General features: G+C 36.4%; 1 protein-coding gene across 1 annotated transcript; it reads right to left on the bottom strand.

The window, feature by feature from the left end:
* Positions 1-51: 51 nt before the first annotated feature.
* Positions 52-27,583, bottom strand: LOC129255470 (protein bicaudal D homolog 1-like). Its single transcript, XM_054893821.2, has 3 exons — positions 27,353-27,583; positions 7,380-7,721; positions 52-5,673 (listed from the first exon to the last, which is right to left on the bottom strand). The coding sequence occupies exons 1-3, from the start codon at positions 27,581-27,583 to the stop codon at positions 3,754-3,756; spliced, it is 2,493 nt and encodes an 830-aa protein (XP_054749796.2). The 3' UTR covers positions 52-3,753.

The following is a 27,583-nucleotide window of genomic DNA, read 5'->3' as shown; positions in this document are numbered from 1 at the left end:
CCCACTTCAACTTTACTGGATAAAAATTAACGTTTCTTTGGTTTTAAGGAAGCTTTTGTAAACAAGAGGATAAAGTTAAGCCAAATTACTCATGTAAAACAGAAAATGCCTGCATGAGTTCTCAAATGCATTTAGTGCTTAGTGCATGCAGTCCAATCAAACATACATTTTGTGCGCTTTCTCACTAGCGGTTACTATGACGATAGTCCATATTATTTCCTTGTTACACTTGTAAAACAGACAAGAAACAATGAAACAACTTTTATTGCCTGGTTTTTCTTTTTTTTATGAGGGTGAATCAATAAAAGTGGCATAATATGATTGTTTCCATGCAATCAAATTAATGAGCATGTAATTTGGAAACATACAGCACCGGTATACAAAGTACTGTATGTGTAGTTGTGGCTGAAGTTGCAATTTAATATCAAAGGTGCACTGGGATGGTTATCCAGGTGACATGTCCTATAGGCATCAGACACAAAACCATCAGAGGACCATTGTATATGGAAAGACAACAGAATGAAATTTAAGATTACGCATGCGCAGATTGACTCTGAATTGGCTACCCACATTTTTCCTTATTTGCAAAAGCTCCCTTAACATGTATATTATCTTGTTAATATGAACATTCATTAAAAAAAAAAGACCAGGCTTATATCACTGTGGTGACAATACATGCCACAACACAAGCAAAAAGGTCAAACTCATATCATAAGTTCAACAGAAATTGAATGCAAACTTAATAGTGACCAGTAAAAATGAATGTTTCATCATGCATCATGCCATTCAATCAACAAATACAATCAATATAATGAAATACGTAAGTACATGAACCATGCTTTTACTACACAGCTCTGCCTTAGTAATTTATAATCAACATAATAGATGTATCTTTAAAACCGATGTGACTTTAAATCTCTCAATGAAATGAAGTTAAAATCAATGTAAAATTATTATTTGATTTTTATTGGTCAGCATACATACATGTAAATTGTAAGTGAGGTACTAAGGTATGCATCATTGATGATAATTTTGATTTCTGGTGTAATCTGACTTATGTCAAACTAAGCAATCACTAGAGCTTTGAGATATTTCCCACTCAAATCTCGATATACATGTGCATGAAATGCACAAAGCTATGTATAATACTACTAGACATTTTGTGAGATTCATCATTTTAAGAACAAAATCTTATCTTGTCCAATATCAGTTTCATTTATAGGATACTTCTAAGACAAGATATTTAAACGTAATATCTTGAGGGTATGGCTAAAGTGTTGATACAATCAGTTGTCAAATGAAAAGATTATTTAAACCCTTCATATGTTGAATTTATAAATATTCCACTCAGTATCAGTATAATATGTTTGAATCATAATTCATCTAAAAAATCTGTCAGAGAATAGACATTTACCAGGAGTTCTGGGTTGAACCTAGACCTCTCCTTAACCAAGGTACCGAGACAACATATCATCTTGAATCAGTAATGTGCAAAACCACAATGGATTATCTCTCAAATATGCTTCATATTTGTCCTTCTACAAAATAAAACAATTTAACTTGGAAAATGTGGTTGCCTTTTACATCATCATCACTGCACAGTCCTCAGGTCCATATGATAAGGTAAGTATTTTATAGTAGAGCTCTCTGACTTACAAACACCATGAAATCAAGATACATGTAAATCATGCAGATCTGAAGGCAGGTTCACTGTTGATGTCCAGACTCCTCCTCCTTCTTCAGTCAAGCTTTGTCACCTCATCAACTTACCAGCTACACAAAGGTCATTCATCGACTAAAACCAATTATCTATTTAAATCTGATAAATTTGAAAAATACACACTATGGATCTGTGCACCTAAATAATACACTCTGATTTTTAAAGACACACTGATGCACACCAAACTGCATTATTGTATTCCATAACGGATTAAATCAAGAGTTAATGGATTCTACATCTAATTGGATTACAGATATCATGTGACCAGGTCTTTTATCCCGAGGGAATGCTTCTTTCTAAATTTCTTCAGCATCTCCTTGCCCTTTTACGATAGTTGTGGTTTTCATTATTTCTAATTTGATAATTCATATAAACTACTGTATGCCAATGGGGCTCTGGTAATGCTTGTGTTATAACAAAAATAATAGTCTGCATGTACCTACCATTAAAATGGTTGCTAACCATGTTATCATTAGAGCCGTCATCCCAATGAATTAAGGCTACATGTACATAAAAGCAGTCTTATCATCATCATTATCATAAATAGAAAATTAATGTGCTTGAGCAATTAAAATATACTGGGTAAGAAATTTGAAATTTTGTATGCATCCTATTTAAGACATGAAGTTTATCGATCAAGCACATGGAACTGGTGCTAATTTAATTTTGTTTTTAGGACACTTTTAATGGACTTATTGCTTCCCTGACCTGACCATTCATGCTCTCGAGCAACACAGAAATGAAATCTCAGCATGATTGTCCCTAAAACACATATCAAATAGATTGTTTACTACATCAAACATTATAATCAATGCTAATCCTCACAAGGTTCTATTTAGCATAGCATGTCTACATGTAGCATCAGACAAGCTTGATAAGGAAGTTGTTTCATTAAAAAAGTTAAGTGTGAATTAAGTTGCAAATTTGTCATTTGATTTGTGCTGTATTATATGTGCAGAATAAAATAAATCACTGCAATCATATTGTGTATTGATTTTGGACCATGAAAAAAAAAATCTATCGAGCACTATCTATCCAGCTAAAAAAGTAGCATAGAACTGAACTGGTAAATATACCCCTTCCCAAAAAATTATTTCAGCTACACCTTATCAAAGAAAAAATGAAAATGAATTTTAGTTCCAGATAATAATAACTGCTCTTTTTTCAACCATTTATACTCATACATGTAAAAAAGCTAGTAGTGACCCCCCCCCCCATTTTTCTTTTCTGGGGGAAGGAAACATGTGGGTGTGGAGTAACTCAATGTGATAAAGATGATAAAGTATTCTTATTTAAATACCATTTATATCAATAAAAAAAACATCTTGTAAGCCAACAAATTGTCATAATATTGTTTTGATTGAATGATTCATCCAGTACCAAACACTTTTATTACATGCAAAATGTACATGCCATGCATTAATATTAATGATACAATTAAGAAAAATCATTCATTTTGGAATAAATACATTCAAAGGAAAAATATACAACACTGGGTACTACATGCTTATATGTATTAAATGGGGATTAATCACTTATAACATAATCTTTATCATGTGTTAGTACATTCCATTAACCTTTTAATACATGCTTGTGTTAGTAGAACTACATGTAAAACCTGGTATCATACCTTGATTTATGTGAATGTGAAATGAAATGAATAACTATTTTTATCTGTGAATTAGCTGCATCATTATATGTTTAGAATTTGATACATGTCCATTGGTTTTTTAAAAAATCTGTAAAGTAAAAGTAACAATGATAAAACTTGGAGTCATGCTTTGACAATCAGATTCATTGTGCCATTGATTGTAGAATGATTTGGAGATTGAGTAGTTTTCATTTTGAGCAAATATCGATGGATATCAGATATCACCATCTGAAATACAGAAATTTAATAAACGAAATAAGATTTAATGGTTGATACAATAAGTTGGACAAAGTTGCCTGGTATTGTTCAGAATGACTCAAAATTTTTCATAGATTTAGAAGAAGAAAAGGAAGGAGGACAGAATAAACCTTGGGACTCACCACTACAAGAAATGAGGTTGGTTAGAGTAAGGAAAGCGAGGCATTCTCATAGGAAGATGTTGATGGTGTGGTGGTGGTGGTGGTGGCGGTGGTCTCATTGATCTAAAAGGGAGAGGAACAAGAGGAGGTCCCATAGGCCCCATATGATGATGGGGCATTGGTAGACCCATACTAGTCACCCAAGCCATTTGATTATCACTCACTTTGGAGGATTTGTGTTTTCGAGGACCTCTTCGCTGGCTGGTCATCTCGTTCTGGAATTCAAGATCCTCAAGACGTTGTGTAAGGGCAAGCTTCTGTTGGATGGCCATCCTTAAGAGTGAGTTCAGCGTCTTCTTCTCCTCCTCAGCAGCAGCAAGCTGACGATGCATGTCATCTAGTTGGGTCACGTATTCATCACATCGCTTGGCAAACATAGCACGGAGACTGGCAAAACTGGCTGCTTCCTCCTTGAGGGCTTTCAGTTCGTTCCGCAGCTTTTTCATTGTCTCTGCAATTATAGCTTTTTCATGTTCATATTTGCTCTTAAGATTGGCAAGAGCTACTTCTGCAGTTGTTTTATTTGCTTTAAGTACAGTCCTGAGAGTAGCCACTTGCTCCCGTTTGGTCATGAGAAGAGCTTTAAGTTTAACAACCTCCTCACGCAAATCTTCATTCTCAGCACCACTACCTTCGGTGCCATGTTGCCTGGACATTTCAACTGCCTGTTCCACAGATCGCTTCAGGTACTTGATCTGGTCTCTGACAGTTGTGACCAGTGTTGAGCAAGTAACAGTGTCTCCGTTAAATTTGGCATGTTCATCTAATCGTTTGGAAGGACTACTGGTAGCAGAATTGGCGCCCACACCATCCGCTGATTTTTCTTTACTATGTTCATTTGATACTTCTTTGAGTTGGCTTGCAATCTCAGCACGGAAACCGTCTCTCCTACTTTGCCTGGTGACCTTAAGGTGATCTTGCATGATCCGATTAGGAGCTTCCCCATTTACCATGCAAACATGATGATAGAGCTGAGCAATGTCTTCGCTTACACCTGCCAACTCATCATGAGTTAAGTTAAGCTGACCATGGGCATCTCCTACCATATCATTAATGCCTTTGAGCTGTCCTTGAAGATCCCTTATTGTATCTTGTTGTTTTCTATTCTTATCATTCATGAATTGAACTTCCTTCTGTAGCTCTACCTTGGCCCCTTCATCATTCACTTTAGATCTCAGTACCTCCAACTCACTTTGCAAGTCCTTGTTCTTATTTAGCACACCAGCATATTTCTTTTCTTGGATTTTGTAAAGACTCACAAGTTGGTAGAGTTTTTGATGAGCTTCATCAAGATGCTGATACTGAGAATGATCTATTTCACCTTCTGTTGGGGAAATGTTGAGATCAGATAAGCTCTGAAGGGCATCCCGGGTTGTCTCCAACTCTGAGTTAGATTTCTCTAAATGCTTTGACAACTCACTCTTTTCACTTTCAACTTGTTTAAGCTGCTTCTCCAACTTCTGTACCTCCATAGATTGTAATTCACTAAACAAATCTGATGCTTCTTGCCCAATATTGGTTTGTACCCCTTCATTGTCATCTCTCATCTGTCGTTCATATCGCCTGAGTAGAGGATGGCCAACACCATCTTCGTCTTCATAGTCCTCTTCCATGTAATGGAATTGAGAATTATTTTCAAGATCCACATTAATAGCTTCCAGTTCGGAGATCATCGCCTGATCTAGTTGCTTCTTTAGTTGATGTTTCTGATCTCTTTCACACTCCAAGGCTTGCATGGTCTCTTCAATCTGCTTCTCTGAGATGTCTCTCAATCGCATCAGGTCTTCAATGTTGGAATTCAGGTACTGGATCTCTTCAGCAAGGCGTCTATTCTCATGCTTGAAAGATTCATATTCGATCTGGGATGACTTCAGAGACGAATTCTGCAAGAAATACAAATTCAAAACAGGAGTAGTATTAAAACTACAATAAGTTTTCCTGTTGCTTTCACAATTTGTTGGTTATATCTACATGATCTCACACAAGCTTGAGCTCAAAAGCTCAAACTATACAGTTTGGTCTGAAAGTTTAAATACAGCTGGAAGCGAAGAATAATCAAAATTTTACTTAACCCAAGATAGTCTAAAATTTTCCCTTCGATAAGTTTGGTCTTGATATAAAAAAGCATTTTAAGTAAATACAATTGTTATATTTTTGTTCATAACAAACTCTGCATATATACAAGAGATATCGAGATGTACTATTTTTGCATTCATTTTAATTTTGTTTTTATTTGCTTCAGTAGCCATACATTATAAAGAAAAATACAATTTTAGTTGGTGATCTTCAATGGTCGAAAAATGAATATAACTCAGAATGGGACTCCTGGGGAGCATTTCATGAAAGGACTTGTCAGACGTTTTATCCCACAAGTATTATCCGACAGTTACTATGGTAATGGTGCCTCTTAAGCAGGCCTCTAAAAAAAAAAAATTTCATCACATTGATGAAAAATTTTGCTTGCCCGATAGAAAAAAAAATGCTTGCCCAATTTTTTTCATTATTCTTTCGCTCTTTAATATTTTATTTTCATGATGGTACTACACTTTATTTTAAAGGTCAAGAAAAATAACTACAAATGCGAATCATAGTAAAGAACACACAGAAGTATATTTTTTCATGACATTAGTTCTTGTTGCCATCATATAGACATGGATCTGCTAATTTTTACTCAGTTTCACTAGTAGCTTCACTCACACTACCTTTGGAGCTATAAAACTAAGTCACTGCCACAATTGTGATGACAAAAATTGCAGATTTTAGTCTGATGACTCATTATTTACTCGGTTTGGAACGATCACAAATCTTGAGGCCGAGTCACAAAGTTTGCTGCGAGCAGCTCGAGAATCAGCTGGCTCGCTCTTAATTGTGAAGCGCTGATGTACACGGAGCATGCTGTGTGTTGCTGCCATCTACGTTCGTTGGTCATCGGCAAATTGCCCAAGATAGTAGTGTATTTTAGAGCGTAAGAAGGCAGCCCTGGTAAATTTGCCACTGATTAACATGTTTCCACTGTTTTTTTTTTACTGGTTTGAGAAATAACTGGAAGATTATTGTGATTTATTGAAATTTACTGTCATTTCATTTTCAAAACAGCCACTTGCCTGATCGGGTAATTGCTTGCCCGCACATCATTTTTCACTTGCATTGGGCAAGCAGTTTTGTTGCGCCCTGCTCTTAGCCAATCATAATCAAGGAAAGTTGTCAGACCTGACAACTTTCCTTGATTATGATTGAATAAGAGGCACTGTTACCATAGTAACTGTCGGATAAAACGTCCGACAAGTCCTTTCATGAAATGCTCCCCTGAAAGGAGACACTGAAGTTTTTATCATGAAAACCAAATATTCTGTTTTCCACATGTATTTTGCACACTTTGGGAATCAACTACAAATGCATGTTATAATCCAACTTCACTACATTGTAGTAAAAAAAAAAAATCTTCAACTTCCCTGTTTTTCAAATACAGACTATAGCTGAATCTGCAACACGAATAAAGAGTGATGACTGCTTTACATAGTATGCAACAGCAAATTTGATTGTGTTGTCCCTAAATGTGTTTATGTTTACTGTGCATGAAAATACTGACCTGTTTTTGCATAGCAATATTCTCCTCTTCTAGCTCACTGTAGTCTCGTAGAAGACGCTTTTCTCTAAACTTAATCTCCCGCAGTTCTTCTTTCAATTCCTTGCGTTCTTTCTCAAACTGCTCCAAAGACGAGTTAATCTCAGTATGTCTGGAGTGAAGCCTCTCTTTCTCCACCCGGAGTCGGCTCACCTCCTGTCTCATGTGACGCCCCTCAGTCTCCAACTCTGCCAGCCTCTCAGTAAGATCCGCCTCACGGGTTGCACTCTCTTCAAGAAGACTCTGTTCATGATTAACTTCTTGCTCTGAATAACGCTTCTGCCATTGAGTTTTTGAATCCAGGGCCTGAAAATTGATTGATAGTATATTTAATTAAGATTTTAAGACATGGTAAAAGTGTTCACAGAAAATGAATGACTACTCATGATCAAACTATTTTAGTCATATTGACAGTGACAAAATAGTTTGTGTTGCTCTAGTCAGCTCTAAGTCCCTATTAAATTCATCAGTCTACATCACGCGTGGGTCTAGGGGAGGGCTGAAGGTGCACCCCGTAGAATTTCAAGAAAAAAAAAGAACAGCCTTTTTTTTTTGCCCGTCAACTTCTTTTGGAGAACATGACAAAATTAATTTTATGTTCCATCTTGACCTTTTTTTGATCATTTTGCTTTCGCTTTTCTGCTTCGGTGCTCAAGACGCGACTTCAATTCACGGAAATAAACTGTGCTTCAATTTTGTGTGGTGCATCATGCACCTGTGCCTTGCCTAGCTATGACCTAACACACTACAAGCAAGGGATACAAATTCGCAAAATTCTGGCGCAAGAGCTTGAGCGGCTGAGCCGAGGCGAGAGTACTCTGCTAATTAAGTTTTTTTAAGCTTGGACCAGTTTCAACTCACTGACATCTGAAGTAGCTGAAATTATGAAGAGCATAACTAAGGGGGGGGGGCACATGCACCCCAATCAGCCGGCAAAAAAAAGGGGGGGGGGAGGAGTAACAGAGGGAGAAAGAAAGTAGTGGGGCAAGAAGAAAAAAATTATTGTATATGATATTATGTTATATTATATTATACATATACATGTATATTTGTTTTCATAACTTAATGAAATGAAACATAATTTGCTTAGGGCCTATGTGTTTGTCACTCCTGGTGCTCGCATTGTCTGTTTAATGAGATAAAAAATCCTGTTCAAGGGGTTTAAATGGTACTAAAACAACCTGTTTTTAAGTCAATATACACCAAATATATTTCCTTGCACTTCAAGCTTTTATCATTTGATGTACATGTAGTGACATATGCTTCTTTTTCATGACTTCTTAAAGTGATTGCCCCCTTTTAAGGTCTGAATATAAAACATTTTCAGTCCTGCTTAGGTTCGCATTAGCAACGAGATACATTGGTGGTTTGGTGAGATAACGTCGGCGGTCATTCGATCTGTCGTATCACACATACGACTCGACTTCAAAGCGTACTAAAATTTTCACACTTAGTTCCCAAGCCTTACAACATATTCTTGCTAGAAAAATACATTGTTGGAAAGACCAAGACAGTTGCTTGACATCAGTATCCTTATTTTAACACAAAACCAAGGATCAAAGAAAATATCGTAAAAGAGCTCAATGAGTGTAATTTCGGTTTGAGCGGTTTAGATTTCCCCTGTATAAAAACGCCATAGGGGATACAAGAACCCTGACAGTGATTTCAATGCGCGCATTTAGTCTAGACATTGTATCGTTTTTCACATGCAAAGTCAATTCTGTGTCGATAGCCGCGTACAACGGTTCGGCTGACCATGCGCATTGGAATTGCGGTCAGTCAAAACGTCGTATTGCTCTGCTACAGTACACGTTTCCAATGGGATTTGCGCATTTTTATTAAATTGTATGTCATCGCCGTGAAAATCCACTCATATCTCAGATACTAAAATAAATTGCTGCCTAGAAATTTATTTATGAATAGAATAGGACTTGTACTTTCATTTTCTGCAGAAATCGATTTTTAACCCAAATTGACTGATACGATGGTTCATATGAAAGCTGACGATATGTCTGCTCTTCATGAATTCCAAAAAACAGTACTTAAAATGTCCTTTTTTCTGTTAGGAACACTAAAAATTTTCAGCTCGCACTTTGCACTTGCATCATTTGGTTAGTGAAATACAAATGGTCTTTAATTCCTTCAAACAAGCCTTAGAATGCCCCTTTTCAGATCTGAATATAAAAAAAAATCAGATCGCATTTCGTGCTTGCAATTATTGATTAGTGAGATACGTATCATGTTCATGATTAGAATACTACATGTACAAAAATGCTTCTCGTGCCTTGATGTAATTCTAAAAAAAATCACAACACGCTACATGGTATGTACTATGCTCTTTATGAATTCGTGAAAATAGTCCTTAAAATGACCGTTTAAAAAAAATATATTAAAAAAATTCAGCTCGTGCTCTGCGCTTGCATCGTTTGTTTTAGTGAGACTGGTGCGTATCATGATTTTAAAAATGTTCTTATAATGTCCCTTTTTAGGTCTGAATATCACAAATTAGAGTTAGAAACTATCATGTTCATGGTTACAAAAAGTGCTTAGAATGTCCAGTTTTCATGTTGGAACTTCAAAAACAATTTCAGCTTGTGCTTTGCACTTGCATCAATTGTTTATTTAGAAACCATCATATTCAATGTTACAAAGAGTGCTTAGAATTTTCATTTTTCATGTTGGAATATCAAAAATTTTCAGCTCACACTTCACGCTCATATAATTGTTTATTTTTAGATACCATCCCGTTACATGTATAGGGACAGTGATTTACCGCTTCTAAAAATTGCCTTTTCCGTTTCAGAAAATCTCAAATTCCGTTTCAGCATGTCTGAAAACGGAAATTCCGTTTCCCCATTGACTTTGTGACAATTCCGTTTACATAGAAAACCAATACGCAATGAGTAGCGCGATGTCAAAATGCTAGCGCTGGTCAAAATCTGCATCTACCAATGTACTAACATCGCTCTAAAATCCATTTTAATCGAAGAGATTCGAGCTCAAAAACTATTTAAAGAAACATAATGAACATTAATACATCCCCACCTTTCATATTATTAGCATTATTTTATGGTTACATGGGATTTTATTGCTGATTTGGGGACTTTTCGGATATCGTTTTGAGCAGTCGACGACTTCCGCCTATCCGCCAATTTGGATTTGTTGAATCACCGTGATCATTGTATAATGACCGAACGCAGAGGGCAGCAACACACGGCCGTATTCTGCCTTATCATATGCGGATGTCAGTGTAAACTAATTTAGATACGATCGAGTGATGGAGGGGCTCGAGTGTAATTACGATGTGTTGATTGTCATAATTGTTGTTGCAAAGTGAAATCGTGTTTTTTTCAGTTGATATTCGTATTTTGTTGAGGATTTGGGATTAATTTCTGATGATATTTTGTGCATTTTTTGTTTTCCGTGATTTTCCGTTTGAAAAGCCACTTTCCGTTTCAAAAGGCCGATTCCGTCCGTTTTCCGCGATCGCGGAAAATCACTGTCCCTACATGTATGTTGGCAAAAAGTGGTGAGAATGTCTAGTTTTGATTTTGGGATTTCAAAGAATTTCTGCTTGCGCTTCGCAGTTGCATCAATTGTTTAGTTAGAAATTATCCTTTTTATGGTTACAAAAGTGCTAAGAATGTCCAGTTTTCATGATGGAATTAAAAAAAAAAAATTCAAGCTTCAAGCTTGCATCTAATGTTTAGTTAAAAACCATCATGTTCATGGAACTTACAAAAAGTGCTTAAAATTGTCAGTTTCCATGTTGGAATATCAGCAAATTTCAGCTCACACTTCGCGCTCGTATAATTATTTAGATAACATAATGTTATGTTGACAAAAAATGGTGAGAATGTCCAGTTTAATTTTGAGATTTCACAGAATTTCTGCTTGCGCTTTGCACTCGCATCAATTGTAGTTCAAAACCATCTTGTTCATGGTTACAAAAATTGTTAAGAATTTCCAGTTTTTATGTTGGAATATCAAAACTTTTCAGCTTGTATCAATTTGTTGCCTAGGATAGGTCTTTTTCTTTGTTACAAAATATGTTTTACTGTAAATGCTTCTTTTTCAGGTCAGTATATGGAAATTGATGACAAACAATATTCTGTTGTATCTAGGCCCGTTTTGAAAGTTAATTTTTGATGCACATGTACACTGCATGTTTTTCGGTCGTGTACACGATGTAAACACGGAGAGACAGTTATGTTACATAATATGATAACTTGCGTTAGGCCTAAGTCATATTGATTATTTTGTAAACAGCTTTAATTCGATCGAACATCGATGCATCAAAATTGAAGGCGGGAATATCAAGTCAATTATTTTTCTCTGTCATGACCGTGCTGAAATGCGCTGAGGGCCGGGGTTAGTTTTGCACAAGTGGCTGTATTTTCCATGATCACAAAACAACTACCGGTAAAAAAAAAGTATCCAAGCAGAATTCTTCCCAAAATATTCAACACAATGATATTTGCAGATGACAACATATACGGCATTTGAATTTATGAAAGACAGAATCACGCAAGGTCAATCTGAACAATTCTCGGTCAACTCACAGTCACGACTCGCACACACACTACAGCCCCTTACGACACTCACTCTCCCAAACGACAGGTGAGTTTGTCGCCCAACAAGTGATATACGTGCGGAGACCAAGTTGCCTGAGATGTAGTTGGATCCAAAATGAGCTCCAAATTGATGGGAATAAGTATCATATGTAATTTTCTCAGGATGGTCATTTAAATTGGTATTCTATAACGATTGTGAGAAAAGTTTGTGGAATATGAGTTAAGACGATGTTCAAGAATTAATCCTGATTCGTGATGTCCGTCATTGAAAATGGAAACGGAATACAAATGTTTCACATCAAGCTCTATATTCATATTAATGATTATCATTTGCAAATTATTGTTAAAATATTACGATTAAATAATGTTCTATGGTCATGATAAGAAAAATTGTTATTGAAAGCAAGATTTATTTTACGTTGATCGCGTCATGATTTTCCTTTCAGATCAATTTTGATCTGGTTTGATTAAAGCACAATGCGCATGCACGATCGACGATAAATTCCATTCATGAATTCATCTTTCATAAATTATCTCAGCACGAACAGATGAGTGAGACTCGAACTAGGATAAAAATAATCTTCAAATTAATGGCGAATAGGCATCATAATTACACAATATGTTTAATTTTGGGGAAATATAAATCAAGTAAGTAGTATTTAAGTATCAAGCATAACGTCACTGCATCGTGCATGCTGCCCGTGCCCAGCGCTGGCCAAAGACAAATTTCATTCATGAATAACAAGGCAAAAGCGATTTTGTGTCTTGCCCACTTATGAAAATAACCAGAAATATCGTGATTTGCGAAGGCATGCAACAGAATTGTATCGAAACTTCATTGTGAAATGACTGGGATGGAATAACACTTGTCATAAGAGCCTTGCAGGTAAACTTTAATGTTGACCTGAAAATGATCTTTGACCTTACCATGTGACCTCCGACTGCAGCATAACATGCAGGTTGCCTAAGTACATCTACCATCCAAGTTTTGTTGAAAAGTGACTTACGGTTGCAGAGTTAGGTGTCATAAGAGTCTTGCATGTAAACTTTAACATTGACCTGAAAACAGGGTTGTTGATTTTTTTGATTTTTTTTTTAAAATAAAAAAAATTGGATTTTTTTTATTTAAATCGGATTTTTATGATTTAAATCAGATTTTTTTGATTTTTTTTCCAACAAAAATAATGGTCAAACTTAACAAGTTTTAAACTATATTTAAACTGTTTTACACCAATAATAGTGGTCAAGTAGTCTTATGAACATTGTGTATTGTACTATTTGACACAATAATCCACTTATATACAGGTAATCTTTTTTATTTATTTTTTTATTTATTTGCATTATAGAGAGGGACATTTTATGGAAGCCCAAGTAATGTTATGTATTATGTATACATTTAAACTATTGAAATTTTTATATCAGTCAGTTCAAAACATCCGAAGTGTTACTCCAATGCATGAAGTACTCAAAGAACTTGAGAATTTCCAACAAAATTGACATTATTAAAGGCCTGTTCCTATACTGCCCTTGGGAATTCTAGCTGGGAATATTTCCTAGAATTATCACATGGGGGATTTTAGCTAGGAATATTTCCTAGAACTATCACATGGGGGACTTCCCAACTAACAGCTGGTAATAGCTAATAAACAAAGGGTTTTGCAACTTAAGTAATTGAAAGAATGGGTATTAATAGTAACAAGAAGGAGGTACATACAAGTAGTTCAGCTGTTTTGTAAAAGTATCCAAGTTGTGGACTTTGAGCACCTTTGTAGATTTTGTATATTATTTCATTGAAGATTTAACAGTTTGGTGTACATACAGAGAGTTATTTATCATTACTTCGTTAGAAACTTGTTGTTTTCATCAGTTTTGCTTGTTTTACAATTTGAAAATAAAACAGTGGTGTTAAATCAGACTCCATGAGGGTGTATCATTCTTTTAAAGTATCTCTAAAGCATGTGGAACAGAAATGAAAATGATTACATTGAAAGTATCTGTTAAGAAGAAGACAAAATAGAGAAAACTAATTTTTTTCATAAAAGTTGATTTAAATCAGTGATTCTTTTGAAAAAAAATCAAGTGATTTAAATCGCGATTTAAATCATGATTTAAATCGACATGATTTAAATCAAACAACCCTGCCTGAAAATGACCTTTGACCTTACCATGTGACCTCCGACTGCAGCATCACATGCAGGTCCCCCAAGTCCATCTACCATCCAAGTTTGGTTAAAAAGAGACCTACGGTTGCGGAGTTAGGTGCCATAAGAGAGTCTTGCATGTAAACTTTAACTTTGACCTAAATATGACCTTTGACTTTATCATGTGACCTCCGACTGCAGCATAACATGCAGGTCCCGAAAGTCCATCTTCCATCCAAGTTTGGTTGAAAAGCGACTTACGGTTGCGGAGTTAGGTGTCATAAGAGAGTCTTGCATGTAAACTTTAACGTTGACCTGAAAATGACCTTTGACCTTATCATGTGACCTCCGACTGCAGCATACCATGCAGGTCCCCTAAGTCCATCTACCATCCAAGTTTGGTTGAAAAGCGACTTACAGTTGCGGAGTTAGGTGTCATAAGAGTCTTGCATGTAAACTTTAACGTTGACCTGAAAATGACCTTTGACCTTACCATGTGGCCTCCAACTGCAGCATAACATGCAGGTTCCCCAAGTCCATCTACCATCCAAGTTTGGTTGAAAAGTGACTTACGGTTGCGGAGTTAGGTGTCATAAGAGAGTCTTGCATGTAAACTTTAACGTTGACCTGAAAATGACCTTTGACCTTACCATGTGAACTCAGACTGCAGCATAACATGCAGGTCCCTCAAGTCCATCTACCATCCAAATTTGGTTGAAAAGTGACTTACGGTTGCGGAGTTAGGTGTCATAAGAGTCTTGCATGTAAACTTTACCGTTGACCTGAAAATGACGTTTGACCTTACCATGTGACCTTTGACTGCAGCATAACATGCAGGTCCCCCAAGTCCATCTACCATCCAAGTTTGGTTGAAAAGCGACTTACGGTTGTGGAGTTATGTGTCATTAGGTTTGTGACGGACGGACGACATTTGGATCCTTAAGTCTCGCCTTAACCTCTGGTGGGCGAGACAAAACGTGTGAGTGAGCGCTGTGGCTTCTTGCGCAAATACAGAAATTCAAGGGTGGGTATGAAAGTGGAATTTTTGTGATTAAAACTTGTGCAGCATCTGAGAACTTGGAATTACAATGTAATGTGAGGTTGTGAGCATGGTAATAGAATTGTGTTCAATTAAATAATTGTTTACTTGTTTACAACTCCCACGCAAGTTTTATACACATGCTAACTGTGTACATGGTCATGGAATTCAGTACACGTGCACTGACTTGACCGGGCATGTACACGTGTACCCGAAACGGGCCTAATTGTTTTCCTTTCAATTTATTAGGCATTATGGGATACCGATATTGCTTTTACGATGTACTTTGACTTCCGGCCTTAGATGTAGGAATACCCCTTCCCATATAAAAAACCTGCTGACCAGGAAATAAATGGGAATGATTGGATTATTTTCCAGCCACAACCCCCTCCTCCTCCGTCTTAGCAAAAGCTTCTAGATCAGCACATATAGGTATTCTTGACACGTACTTGGCAGTGTTATATGCCACCAAAAATCTGCTCTTGTGACTTCGAATTTGCCCCCCCCCCCAGAAATCCTGGATCTGCGCCTGTGATTGCCTACCCTAAAGCAAGAAAAAAATAAATACAAGAAATGAAATAAAGGGAATATTATGCACGGGGAAAAGGAAAATGGAGAGAAAATAATTACTTCATTCAATTGCCCCCCCTACCCATTTTTATGCATTTGGAATATGTATTTATTTCAAAATAGGGAGAAGAAAAGGGGAAAGAGACTACAGAATTCGTAATATAGGAAGTACTAAATCAAGCCATCGTTTTCAAAACGATGATAAAAAAATTATATTTACAGCGCATTGATTTAAGACGACAACAGCTACATCACGCCAAAAATTAGCACCCCGTAAACGTCCAATTCTGGATCTGTACCAGTACATGTACTGTACAAGTACACCAATGTCAATGTATGCGTTTGTCTATAAACTGATATCTACAGTAGGCCTACTTTTTGTGTGTGCATACATGCACATGTAGCACATGGGCTTCTGCAATAATTTAGGCCTACATGTAGGCTATAGATTTTTTTTATCTTCAAAATCCAGTCAATGAAAGGTCATAAGGTGTGTTTCAACCTAGACACTAACACATTTCTTTTGGTGAGAAATGAGATAGCTTGTATGAGTACTGAGGAGAGTACAACGTCATGAACGTTTTTCATTAAGAGATGAGTCAGATGACTCATCTTATCCCTATAAAGCTTTAAGCAGTGTATCAAGCAATTTACAATATTCATACATGTACACTGTACATGCGTACAGCACAGTGAGCACACAGCAGACTTCCACAGAGAAACAAACGCAATGGAAGTAATATAATGTACATGAATTTTTTTTCTAATGTATTCCATGATTTATTATGTTAAACAATATGGTGCTAACAATTTAGTCTACAAAGAGGGGCTCATACATTTACCAGTAGACGCTTTGATATAATTTTACTACTTCTTCATACCTGTATAATACCCTTTTTACACACGCTAAAATTTCCTTAACCCGGTACTATAGGTGGGGCTAAATTGCCATTTAGCCCCACCTATAGTATGGGGTTAAGCTTAGCCCACTTTCTTTTTACACAGCATTTTTGCAAAGTGGGCTAACCCCACCTATAGTACGGGATTATTTGGCCCTGCAAAAAAGCAGGGTTATCCCAGCAATTGCGGTGCTAAGAGCGATAGTACGGGGTTAAGATCGCTAGTGTAAAACGAAAGTGGGCTAAGCGCTCCCATTCATGCCCCGCAACAGTGCCGGCCCTGTTGTCCAATCAGAGGTAAGCATAATGAATATTCATGAACAGCGAACACGGGCGATGAGAATCAAGCAAATAACGTAATTAGGTCTATCGTATAGCCGGTAAACAATTCCGAGTGAAGTACTTGTACTACGAATGATCGACAAATGTATTTAAAGCGCGCACGATTTTGGATATGACCCGAATGACCCCTCAGTGCGCTCGTGAATATTCATGAGCTACCACTAGTCCGGGGTTAGTGAGTTTCGTGTGTGAAAAGCAAGCATTCCTTATCCGGGGTTAGCAATAACAATTTGGCATGTGTGAAAAGGAAAAAAAAATAGTACGGGGTTAAGGATAGTACGGGGTTAGCGATAGTCCGGGGCTAAGAAAATCCTGTGTAAAAAGGGTATAAGACAAAGCCTACTTCACACTAGGAAGTTGTTCATGCCATCAAATTAAATCCTGAGATATGTTTCAGTATTAAAGGTTAACTTTCATTTCTCTTAGTTACGTTACGAAAAGAGGACATTATCTTTATTTTTTGTGTGAATGTATAAAACAACTGTGATCAGATTACTGTTGGATAGTTACCAAGTCAATAGTTACAAGTATGTACATTATATCAAATGGCCACAAAACCCCACAAAACACGATCTCACTTCGCTACAATCATGACAATCCACACATCCTGACTGCACTCGTCTACATCACACTCGATCTTACCCCTCAGCCGGAAGGGTCGGCCGTATTGAAAACATTCACATGCACACATCGTTTGATTTTTAGGGATGCCAGTTGGAATTGATCAGAGGGCCTGAAAATCACCTATAATACAATATTTTGTACACAAAAATGCTAAAACTATGGCCTGAAAATAAAGTGCCAGAGCCTGAATTCAGGCAGATACTAATTTTGACTAGCGAGAGTGTTGTGACATCACTACTCAAAGCGTATTGATTTTCTGTGTAAAGTGTAAACGGAATTGTCACTTTTTCATGTACACAAAGTCTACAGGGAAACAGAATTTCCGTTTTCTGACATGCTGAAACGGAATTTAAGATTTTCTGACACAGAAAAGGAAATTTTTTGAAATGGAAAATCACTGTCCCTATATAAGATTAATCTGTATCTGAGGTAAAAGCAAAAATAAAGTTTTTGAAAATGTTCCATAAATTAAGGAAATTACCAATTTGCCTTAATTTCTAAAAGAAATGAAGTTTGGTAATTTATCTAAATATTTTATTTTTGTGTATGGTGATTCAACCTCCCTACATAAACACAGTATAGTTATAAGTACACATTTTAATTGGAAAGCAAATATCATAAACATAAGAGAATTTCTTGTTTTTTGGAACAGCCATATATTCCCTGCAGGCTGTAAGGAGTGTACATGTTTGTAAGAATGACTTCAGTCAATTTATGCCACATGTGGAGGAGTTTTTAGACAGCGAGGCAAGACGTACACATGACCGTTCAGCAGAAAAATTAACTGACGAAACAGAGCAAGAGAGACTGAACTTCACTTTCAGTCCAGACAACATCTTGATCTTGCTGCACTAAGTTAGTATTCTAGAGACAAGTAGGCTTATATCAATGGATTTTATGGGAAAAGTTCCTTTTGTGACAGCCATCCATAGTGGAAAAAAAATAATATAAGGGTTAGGATAGGAGTAGGGTTAGGGTGGCTGTCGAAAAAGGAACTCTTACCAATTTGGGGACCGAACACTTTTCATAAATTCAGTCATCATACAGTATTCAAATGCAAGGTTTTCTTTAAATTCATCAACTACCACCATGTATATTCTGAATACACAAATACCTACAAAAATAAGATGAAGATTTTTTGCCAAGATCAGTTCTCCTGTTTATGGTATCAGCTTCTGATCACACTACCCTTCGCATACAATGTATTTGGGTCACTTGAAAATAGTATCGTCTTAAACCAACATCACATTGTCACACACGTTTTCTGTTAGGGATGGGGAAAGTTTGAAAATTAAACAAAAATAATTGATCAGCTATATTGACCATATTTTGTTGTTTTAAGAAAAGAAAGTCTTTGAAAATTGTGCTAGCCTTTGCCTTTGGCCCCTTTCATCATCTTTTTTATTGACAAATGTTTTGGAAGCAAAGTTTAAAGCGTAGATCTAGGCCTAGACCTAACTTTACTTACATGTTACATCTAACTTAGATCTAGACCCTAACTTAAGTTTTAATGCGTAGCTGTAGATCTACCTGCATGTGCATGTGTTTGGTAAAAAAAAGGCTGGTAGGTAAAACAATCACTCACTGTAGTGTAGATCTACAACCAAAAAAGTAAAAAATAAAAACTCCCAATTAGTCTACAGGGGCGGTATTCTGAAAACCATGTTTGCACAAAAACGGTGTTAGCTAACAAGATTGGTATTCTGAAAATCATGTTAGCATGAAAAACATGTGGCCAAATTGGTAACACCGTGCATGGTCATGAAATACGCCATGCGCAACCCCCCCATACGCGGTGTTAAGGGTGGAAGATAACATGAAATTTGGTATTCTGAAAATGGTGTTGGGCTGTTTTAGCAAAAGTTTAGTTTAAACATAACACGAACATTTAACACTGCGTTAAGGAGAGGTTAAGTTGGGGACGACGATGGCTGTACTTTTTCTAGTAGACGCAAACTTCAAGAACAACATATACGGGCATACAGCTATCTGGCAGAACTTCCTGCAATTTTCTATCATTTCTTAGCTTTATTTTCCATTTACCCTTCTCTCTACTAACAATCATTAAACAATATCTTTGGAACTTCTTGTGAAAATACATTTTAAATGCATCTTTAATTTTGATTAATCAAAATCATTATTATTATTATGCTCATGAGTTATTTATTTGGTTTCTTTTTGCCATATCATAAAAAAAAGACAAAAGGAGAGGAAGAAAATTAAAATCATCGAAAAGTAAAAAGGCACAAGCAGCAATAAAAAAGAATGGAATTATACATGGATTGGGGAACTCTTTTATAATATTTACAAAACTTTTACCTTTTTTAATGGATTATAGTTCCAATGATTACAATTTTTAACTCTCAATGCTTGTACATGTAGGTAAATCCTTAGCCTTGAGGACTTCGTGATGATATTTTTAAATATTTTGACATAAACTTATTCATCACAAAGCCTTGAAACCCTTCCCCATACAGGCTAAGTGAGACATACATGTACATGTATAAACACGGATGGATTTCCCTAGGAAATCCATCTTTAAACCTACAAATCGCATAAATTTGTTGCATTTTACTTATCTATACCATTTACACATCTAATGCGCATGAAGGTGCAAAAAATGTTAGTATAAATATGAAAAATGAGAGGTTTCTTACAAGACCAATCTCGTGTAGATCCCTTGATCCATTCGTAAACACCGCGAATACAAGAGGCTTGACCCTTGAACCGCTTCGTTATGACGTAGCTTCGATAAGTGATGTTACAAAATGCCGTTTTGAAGAACAATTTATAGATAAAAATCATTATTTAACAAATAATAAAATATGAAACTTGATTATAGTTATTATAATAATTATTTATAATAAAGTTTCAAATCTTATTTGATAAATAATAATTTTTATCTATAAAATTGTTTATGATATTATTATCAAGTTTTGTATTATTAGTTAAATAATAATTTTTATCTATGAAATTATTCTTCAAAACGGCATTTTGTAACATCGCTTATCGAAGCTATGTCATAACGAAGCGGTTCAAGCGGTATAGATAAATAAAATGCAACAAGTTTATGTGATTTGAAGGTTTAAAGATGGATTTCGTAGGGAAATCCATCCCTGTTTATATGTCTCGCTTGGCCTGTATGGGGAAGGGTTTCAAGGCTTTGTGATAAGTATATGTAAAAATATTGAAAAATATCATCACTAAGTCCTCAAGAGTAGGTTATCCTAGGCCTTTATCTATTTCTCCTGCCATGTTTCGGACGGGGGGTGAAAAAAATGTATTTTTTTGGCTGATCGCTCTACACACCAATTTATAATAAAGAATTTCGTGTGCTGAGTGCACCGAAAAAATTACAATTTTGTATGTTTGATATTGTTTCTATGTCAGGTTTAATTTTTCTTTAAGAGCTTTTCATGTTTTTTTTTAATTGCATTGCATATTTTTTTCAAGTTTTCTAAATTATTGGGGGCATACAGATTATCATAATAATAATTATTTATATAATCAAAATTCTAATTTTATCATTTGTTAAATAATAATTTTTATCTATAAAATAGTATAAATTGATCTTCAAAACAGCATTTTGTAACATCGCTCATCGATGCTACGTCATAACAAAGCGGTTCAAAGGTCAAGCCTATTGTATTTGTGGTGTTTACGAATGGATACACGAGATCGGTCAGGTAAGAAACCTCTCATTTTTCATATTTATAATATACTAAGAGACTTTTCATACGCATTAGGTGTATGAAGACACCTTCATATGCATTAAGCGTATGAAGGTTTATAGATAAATAAAATCAAGCAATATAAATCGATTTCTAATTTCTAGGGAAATCCATCTGCGTTTATATGTCTTGCTTAGGCATGTATGTGCAGAGTGTCAACGCTCCGTGATGTATAAGTATAGAGGTCTATGTAAAAATATTATCACAAAGTCCTCAAGGCTAGCCCCCTCCATAGTCGATTGAGGCCTCTGTTGTATCCATGCTGTCTGAAATAATCCATTCTCAATTGCCACAATCACCCCTTTCCCAAGTCTCTATCTAGCTTTAACTTTTATTTAGCTGCCTGTTTGCAAAATCATGATGATGTCACAATCAGCGAAAAAAATACACGGGGGTGGCGGGCGAATTCGCCCCGGATATGCCTAAAGTCGCCCTGGAAATCACCCAAAATCATGCTTTCGGGGGCGATATATAATCTTAATGTCGCCCCCGAAATTATTGCCGAGCGATAACAACTCAGCGGCCCACAAGCGCCATATGCTCGAGCTCCGCTTATCATTTAAAAATAATCAAAAATCTGCACTCAAAATCATGAACAAGCCTTGGAAATAGCGCGGAGCACAGTTTCAAATTCCGAAGTTGCATTTTTTTTTCTGTACCACGTTTTTCCATGCACACGGTATGAAAAAAAAAATCAATGCAACGGTCGGGAAACGGTTGCATGTATAGGGGTCCATTATGACTACCACCATGTGCAATTTCTAATGCACATTTCCCCCTACAGATATCACAATTCTGTGATAACATAATTCAAATTACACAGGAAATAAATCCCAGAGTCTAGTAACCTCGCATTGGTGAGTTGTCATTCGGCTTTGCTTTTCAAAACGGCCTAGTAAATATCCAAAATAACTTATCTTATTTGCTAATTATAACTTAAAAATCATTTGTTTTATTTTTCTAGGGGATGAGGTAAATATCAGACAATACCGTAAATCATCAAACAAAGCTCCATCTATATTACAAGGCCGACGGGAGGCTCACGCACGTTCGCATTGGCGCTTGTACTAGCTAGCCAGTCTGAGCTCTGTCTCTCTGCCAGAGCTCTGGGGGACAATTCGCTCAGTAAAGGCCTCAATGATGGTGATTTTCTGTTTCAGAGTTTACATTTCGGGTATATTATTCAAAACTGCCAATAAAGTTTGATGATTTCTTCATAGACAGCTGGCAGCCGTCTGTTTCGAGGAGTTTTTTGAATTTTTGAATTTTTTAAATTTCTCCTCGTACACAGACGGCTCGCTATCGTGCAGCCACCATTAGGGGACTTACAATGTAAAATCCCCCCGTCGGGGCTCTTCAATTTTTGTCTTTAATGAATCAAACTTTTGAAAATTAACGCGTCCGAAATGCAAATTAATATTCCCTCTTGGCATTAATTGCCAAAAAACTGGGAAAAATCAAGTTAAAAGGAACAAAAACAGTGACTTACCTCGGCTGTCGCGCAACTTTACCTCTAGGGTTGCAAAATTCCCGGGAATTTTCATGGTGGGCACTTTCCATGGGAATAAACTGGAATTTATTGGGAATTTTGGGAATTTTCAGGAATTTTCTGGAATTTTCAAAAAGTGTTGGGAATTTTCAAAAAGTAGCAATTTTCTGATATTTATATACAGGAATTGAAAGGATTGCCCTGGCAGATGATGTTTGATTGTGCTTTGTCCGCAAGTTTCAAGCAAAATATTATGCTAAGAAAGTCAAACAAGGCAAAATTTCAATGAATTTCATGTAAAAGTTGATTTCCTGTATTACTGGTATGTGCGATGGCAGTACATGTACACTGCAAATGCTTTACACAAATGCCTCTTGGATATTCTCATCTTTTTGCAGATGAGAATCATTATTAATAATAATATGACATTATTGTTGTTATTAGCATTATATTATCATTTATTTATCATTTATTTCTGCATAGCAGAAGTGAGAACTTTGTGCTGTTTGCAACGTTGATTTGATGAGTATACAGTTTTCTGGTTCAAGCTTAAAGTTAACTTCAGTTCAATTAACCCTCTTAGAAATAAACATTGTATTTTTAAAATACTAGATCAAATTAATTGAAACTGATATGAGATTGTCATTTAATGTCACAAAAGATATGAAATTGATAGCAAGTTTCTCAATCATAATCAAGGTCAAAGGTCATTTGAGGTCAGCAAACTTTAATAGTGCATTTTTTCTTCCCTTTGCGAAAAATTATTCATCTTGATTGTTTTCAAAGTCGCCCATTATACATGTAATATTGTTATTTCTTGCCCCTCCCCATGTTTTCGGGGGTGGAGGGGGGCATCTCAGAAATAAATTAGTAATATAACATATCTTGTTCCTGGACCTGATTTCCCCATTTTTAGACTCAAGCCAGTGCCATAGCTGCTGGTGGGATTAGTCTGCTGTGCAAACCTTGTCTGCAGGCACAGACCCTGATTGAAACTTTGATCAAAAAGTGGGTCTCCATGCAAAGACTAGAATATAATATCTTGCTGTTTCCTGAGCAAGAGGGCCTTCAGTACACAAGGCATGAGTAGGCTGCACATTCAGACCCTAAACTCGAGTGAAGGCTTTGCACAGCAGACAAGGGCAAACCCTTCACTCAAGGAAAGTGGTCTGAATAAGCAGCCTAAGGTTTCTGCCAATGACTTGTGTACAGGAGGTCCTTTTGTTCAACAGAAAGTTGTATTCGTGCTAGTCTTGTGTGAAGTCTCACTTGTGGATCAACGTTTCAATAAGGGTCTGTGCATGCAGACTACATGTAGGGGGCAATGTTCTCTTAATAACATGCTATTATATAATGGCAGGTTCTCACATAAAAAACAATAACATTTAAAGACAAATGAAAAAAAAGTGTAATGCAAAGTATTATTTTTTTCATGTTGAATTGAAAAGCTTCATTTTGTACATAATGCTCCATCATGTTACTACATATACCGGGTACATGTACTATAATGTATTTATGTACAGTTTGATGAATATTTTATACCCTAGGCAATTTAAAAAATGAAGAATAGTAAAAATACAAATGGAAAATATGATATTTTAGGATATCAATTTATAATTTTGCATTTAAAAAGAGAATTTATCACTTTTTGTGAAAAAATGAAAATTCCTGAAAATTCCCGAAACTTTAAATGGAAATTTTCCAAAATTTCCGGAAAGTTTCCAGTCCTTTGCAACCCTATTCACCTCCCTGTTTTATCCGAACTTATATACATAAACATATGGCCATTGAGTCCCCTGTACAGATCGCGCTAGAACTTCGGTCTCTGTATTTGGTGAGTGAAGCCAACGGAGTTCAGCTGAACAACCAACATAACAGAGACCGAAGCTTTTGGTCTAATTTCTTCATTGCCATGTATATTTCAGTTATTAATGAGTTCATTCTCACCAAATTTAGACTCCCCCATAGAGAAATGCGATTTTCGTGGAGATCTGCATTTTCAAAGAACTTCAGGAAAAGTTAGGGTATGTGGGCCTTTATTACATGGCCGAGTACAGGTTATTGTACTGGAATAGATGGAGTAGAAATTAGATATTGAATTCATTTATATCCAAGTTCAACTCACAGTCACACCCACATCCAAGATTCTAAGCATGAAAAAACTAACTTAAAAAGTCATACAATATTAAAACTCATTAATAAGTGAACTGTCAAAAAACCTGGACTCACAATGCAGACTTCATGTTACCGCGTTCGCACTCATTTTTTCCCCTGAAAATTTTGCGCGATCTTTTCTTTAACACTACAACGCATTTGATTGGATTAAATACAGTACGGTAGATGCAGAGTGGGACATGTGGGAGGAGCTACATGTAGCCTGGAGGCGTCTGGGGAGTAAAAGTCATCTACTCTACGTAGGCTTACTCCCCACTTACGCCTGGGACGCCAAGGTATATTCACGCAAGTACGGCCACAAAACCTGAAACTTTCGCCCCCGAGATTTCTACTTTCCCTCTAAAAGATCTAGCCCTAAAACATGTACATGGAGTTCAACATTTCTGCGATATCGATTTTGGTTTTAAAGAAGAATTCAATAAAAAAACAAGAAAAATGTTATGAAAAGATGGGAAGAGCTTACGGCCGTCTTTAGGTCGCCATCTTGATTTCTTTGTCTTCCGCTTGGCGACAGCACGCAAATTGCGCTGTCGCCAAGCGGAAGACAAAGAAATCAAGATGGCGACGTAAACACGGCCGTCAGCACTTCCCATCTTTTCATAACATTTTTCTCGTTTTTTTATTGAATTCTTCTTTAAAAACAAAATCGATATCACAGAAATGTTGGAAATGAAGTTGAACCCCATGTATAGTCACGTATAGACAGGAATAACCGTCGTTTCTGGGGATTTATTCAACAATTTCTGACATTTTACTATAATCCCCATTTGTGAGTGAGCCAACGCAGTTCAGCGGAACAACCAAAATACAGAGACTGAAGCTTTTGGTCTAAGTCACGTATTGTATTACCGGACACTATTATGTTACCGGACGCGCGTATCACTGCGTTCTAAAACAAATTCGTACCGTAAGACTTCCGCAATTCAATTTCACAGAGCAATACATAGAACAAGATTGCAAAAACAAGGCGAAAAATCAAACTTTTACCTAATTATCTCTAAAAATTACAGAAAATGCTTAAAATATCATATAACATAGTTTTGTATTAACAATTGATATATTTTCTAACGGAAATATGGTCCTGATTTGCCGAATTTCAATCTCGTCCACTCCTTCGATCGAATGATGAGGTGTGGTGTATTGTGGGTGATCGTCGACGGCTAGTTCTCAAGGTACCCGTGCGCGAGGTTTACCGTGAGTAGAGCCGTCGATTGGCAGCGCATCGATAGAACTTGATGAGCGTCACGATACGAACGCGAGCATATTATTATTGGAAAGTGCCATGGAACATGCAGCTAACAAGACAAAATAAAATAAGTTATCAAACACGAATTTATTACCAACATCTGCTCAGATTCGATATAAAAAAAGCAAATAATACTTAGAATTTACTCATGATATGATATAAGAAAAAAATCACAAAAATTTGTTCTTACATCATTATAATCAAGGATATCTTTACCCGTCCGGCGCGCGTCCGGAATCATGATGTAATTTGTCGCGCACAAAAATAATTGTTTTTTGTGGAGGGGTATGCGACAAGTGCGATGCAAAGAAAACGGTTGGTAAATATAAAATAATTTTATCATATTCATAATTTTCATATTTGGAATAGCAAGTGTGAATTTTTCTTGATTGTATTTCCTCTAGTTGTCATTTTTAAAGCACTGAAATAAAGGTGTCCGGCAATGCCAATAGCCTAGGATACACTGCCATACATGTTTTACTTAGGGCTAGATCTTTTTTTTTTTAGAGGGAAAGTAGAAATCTCGGGAGCCAAAGTTTCAGGTTTTGTGGCCGTACGTGCGTGAATATACCTTGGCGTCCCAGGCGTCAGTGGGGAGTAAGCCTACGGCTACGTAGAGTAGATGACTTATACTTCCCCAGACGCCTCCAGGCTAGGACTCTACTAGGACTCGGAGTAGGAGCAAGGAGCTGAAGATAACACGAAATGATGATAACAACATGGTTATCAGAATACCGATTTGGGGGTATGTTAGGGGCGTGTTAAATCAGAGACATAACAACGATATTTAACACCAAAGTTAACACGATTTTCAGAATACCGCCCCACTACTAGTAGTAGGATGGGGGATCGGGTGTCCGGACACTTTATATTTTTGAAGCCTTCTTTTTTGTCATTGGATTACACTACAAATACGAAATCAATAGTTGTAATCATCTTCTATTTTGTTCTCTATAATATTTCCTGACATTTTGTACTAAAAATTGATAAAACTTTCCTTGTAAATTTTTCCAAATGACTTTCTAAAATTGATCGTCCGGACACACAACCTGTCCGGACACACAACAACTGGGTATACACTACTAGTACTACTAGGCCAGGGCCTACCTCTTTTGCCATCTGAAGCTCCTGTTTACAAGTTTCATAGAGTAAATCAAGGTCTTCATATTGCTGCTTTATTGCCTGCTTTTCTTCAAGAACAACTAAACCGTATTCAGCAGCCTGTATTTTCTCTCTGCTGGCCAAAGCGAGTTCCTCTTTCAAACGGCTGATTTCAACCCGTAACTCTTCGATGGTTTCCGAACCATCGTCCGAGTCGAACATGGCGAATGACTGCAT

Source organism: Lytechinus pictus, chromosome 3, assembly GCF_037042905.1.
Source record: "Lytechinus pictus isolate F3 Inbred chromosome 3, Lp3.0, whole genome shotgun sequence".
Taxonomy (NCBI): domain Eukaryota; kingdom Metazoa; phylum Echinodermata; class Echinoidea; order Temnopleuroida; family Toxopneustidae; genus Lytechinus; species Lytechinus pictus.
This window is presented reverse-complemented; position numbering and strand designations above follow the sequence as displayed.

What these genes read in the sequence shown, in the direction of transcription:
- LOC129255470 (XM_054893821.2), bottom strand. Translation starts at nt 27,583, where the DNA reads ATGCAGTCATTCGCCATGTTCGACTCGGACGATGGTTCGGAAACCATC. An exon ending in AGCTTCAGATGGCAAAAGAG is followed by an intron (nt 7,722 to 27,352) that starts GTAGGCCCTGGC and finishes ATCAATTTTCAG; the next exon opens with GCCCTGGATTCAAAAACTCA. An exon ending in ATATTGCTATGCAAAAACAG is followed by an intron (nt 5,674 to 7,379) that starts GTCAGTATTTTC and finishes TATTTCTTGCAG; the next exon opens with AATTCGTCTCTGAAGTCATC.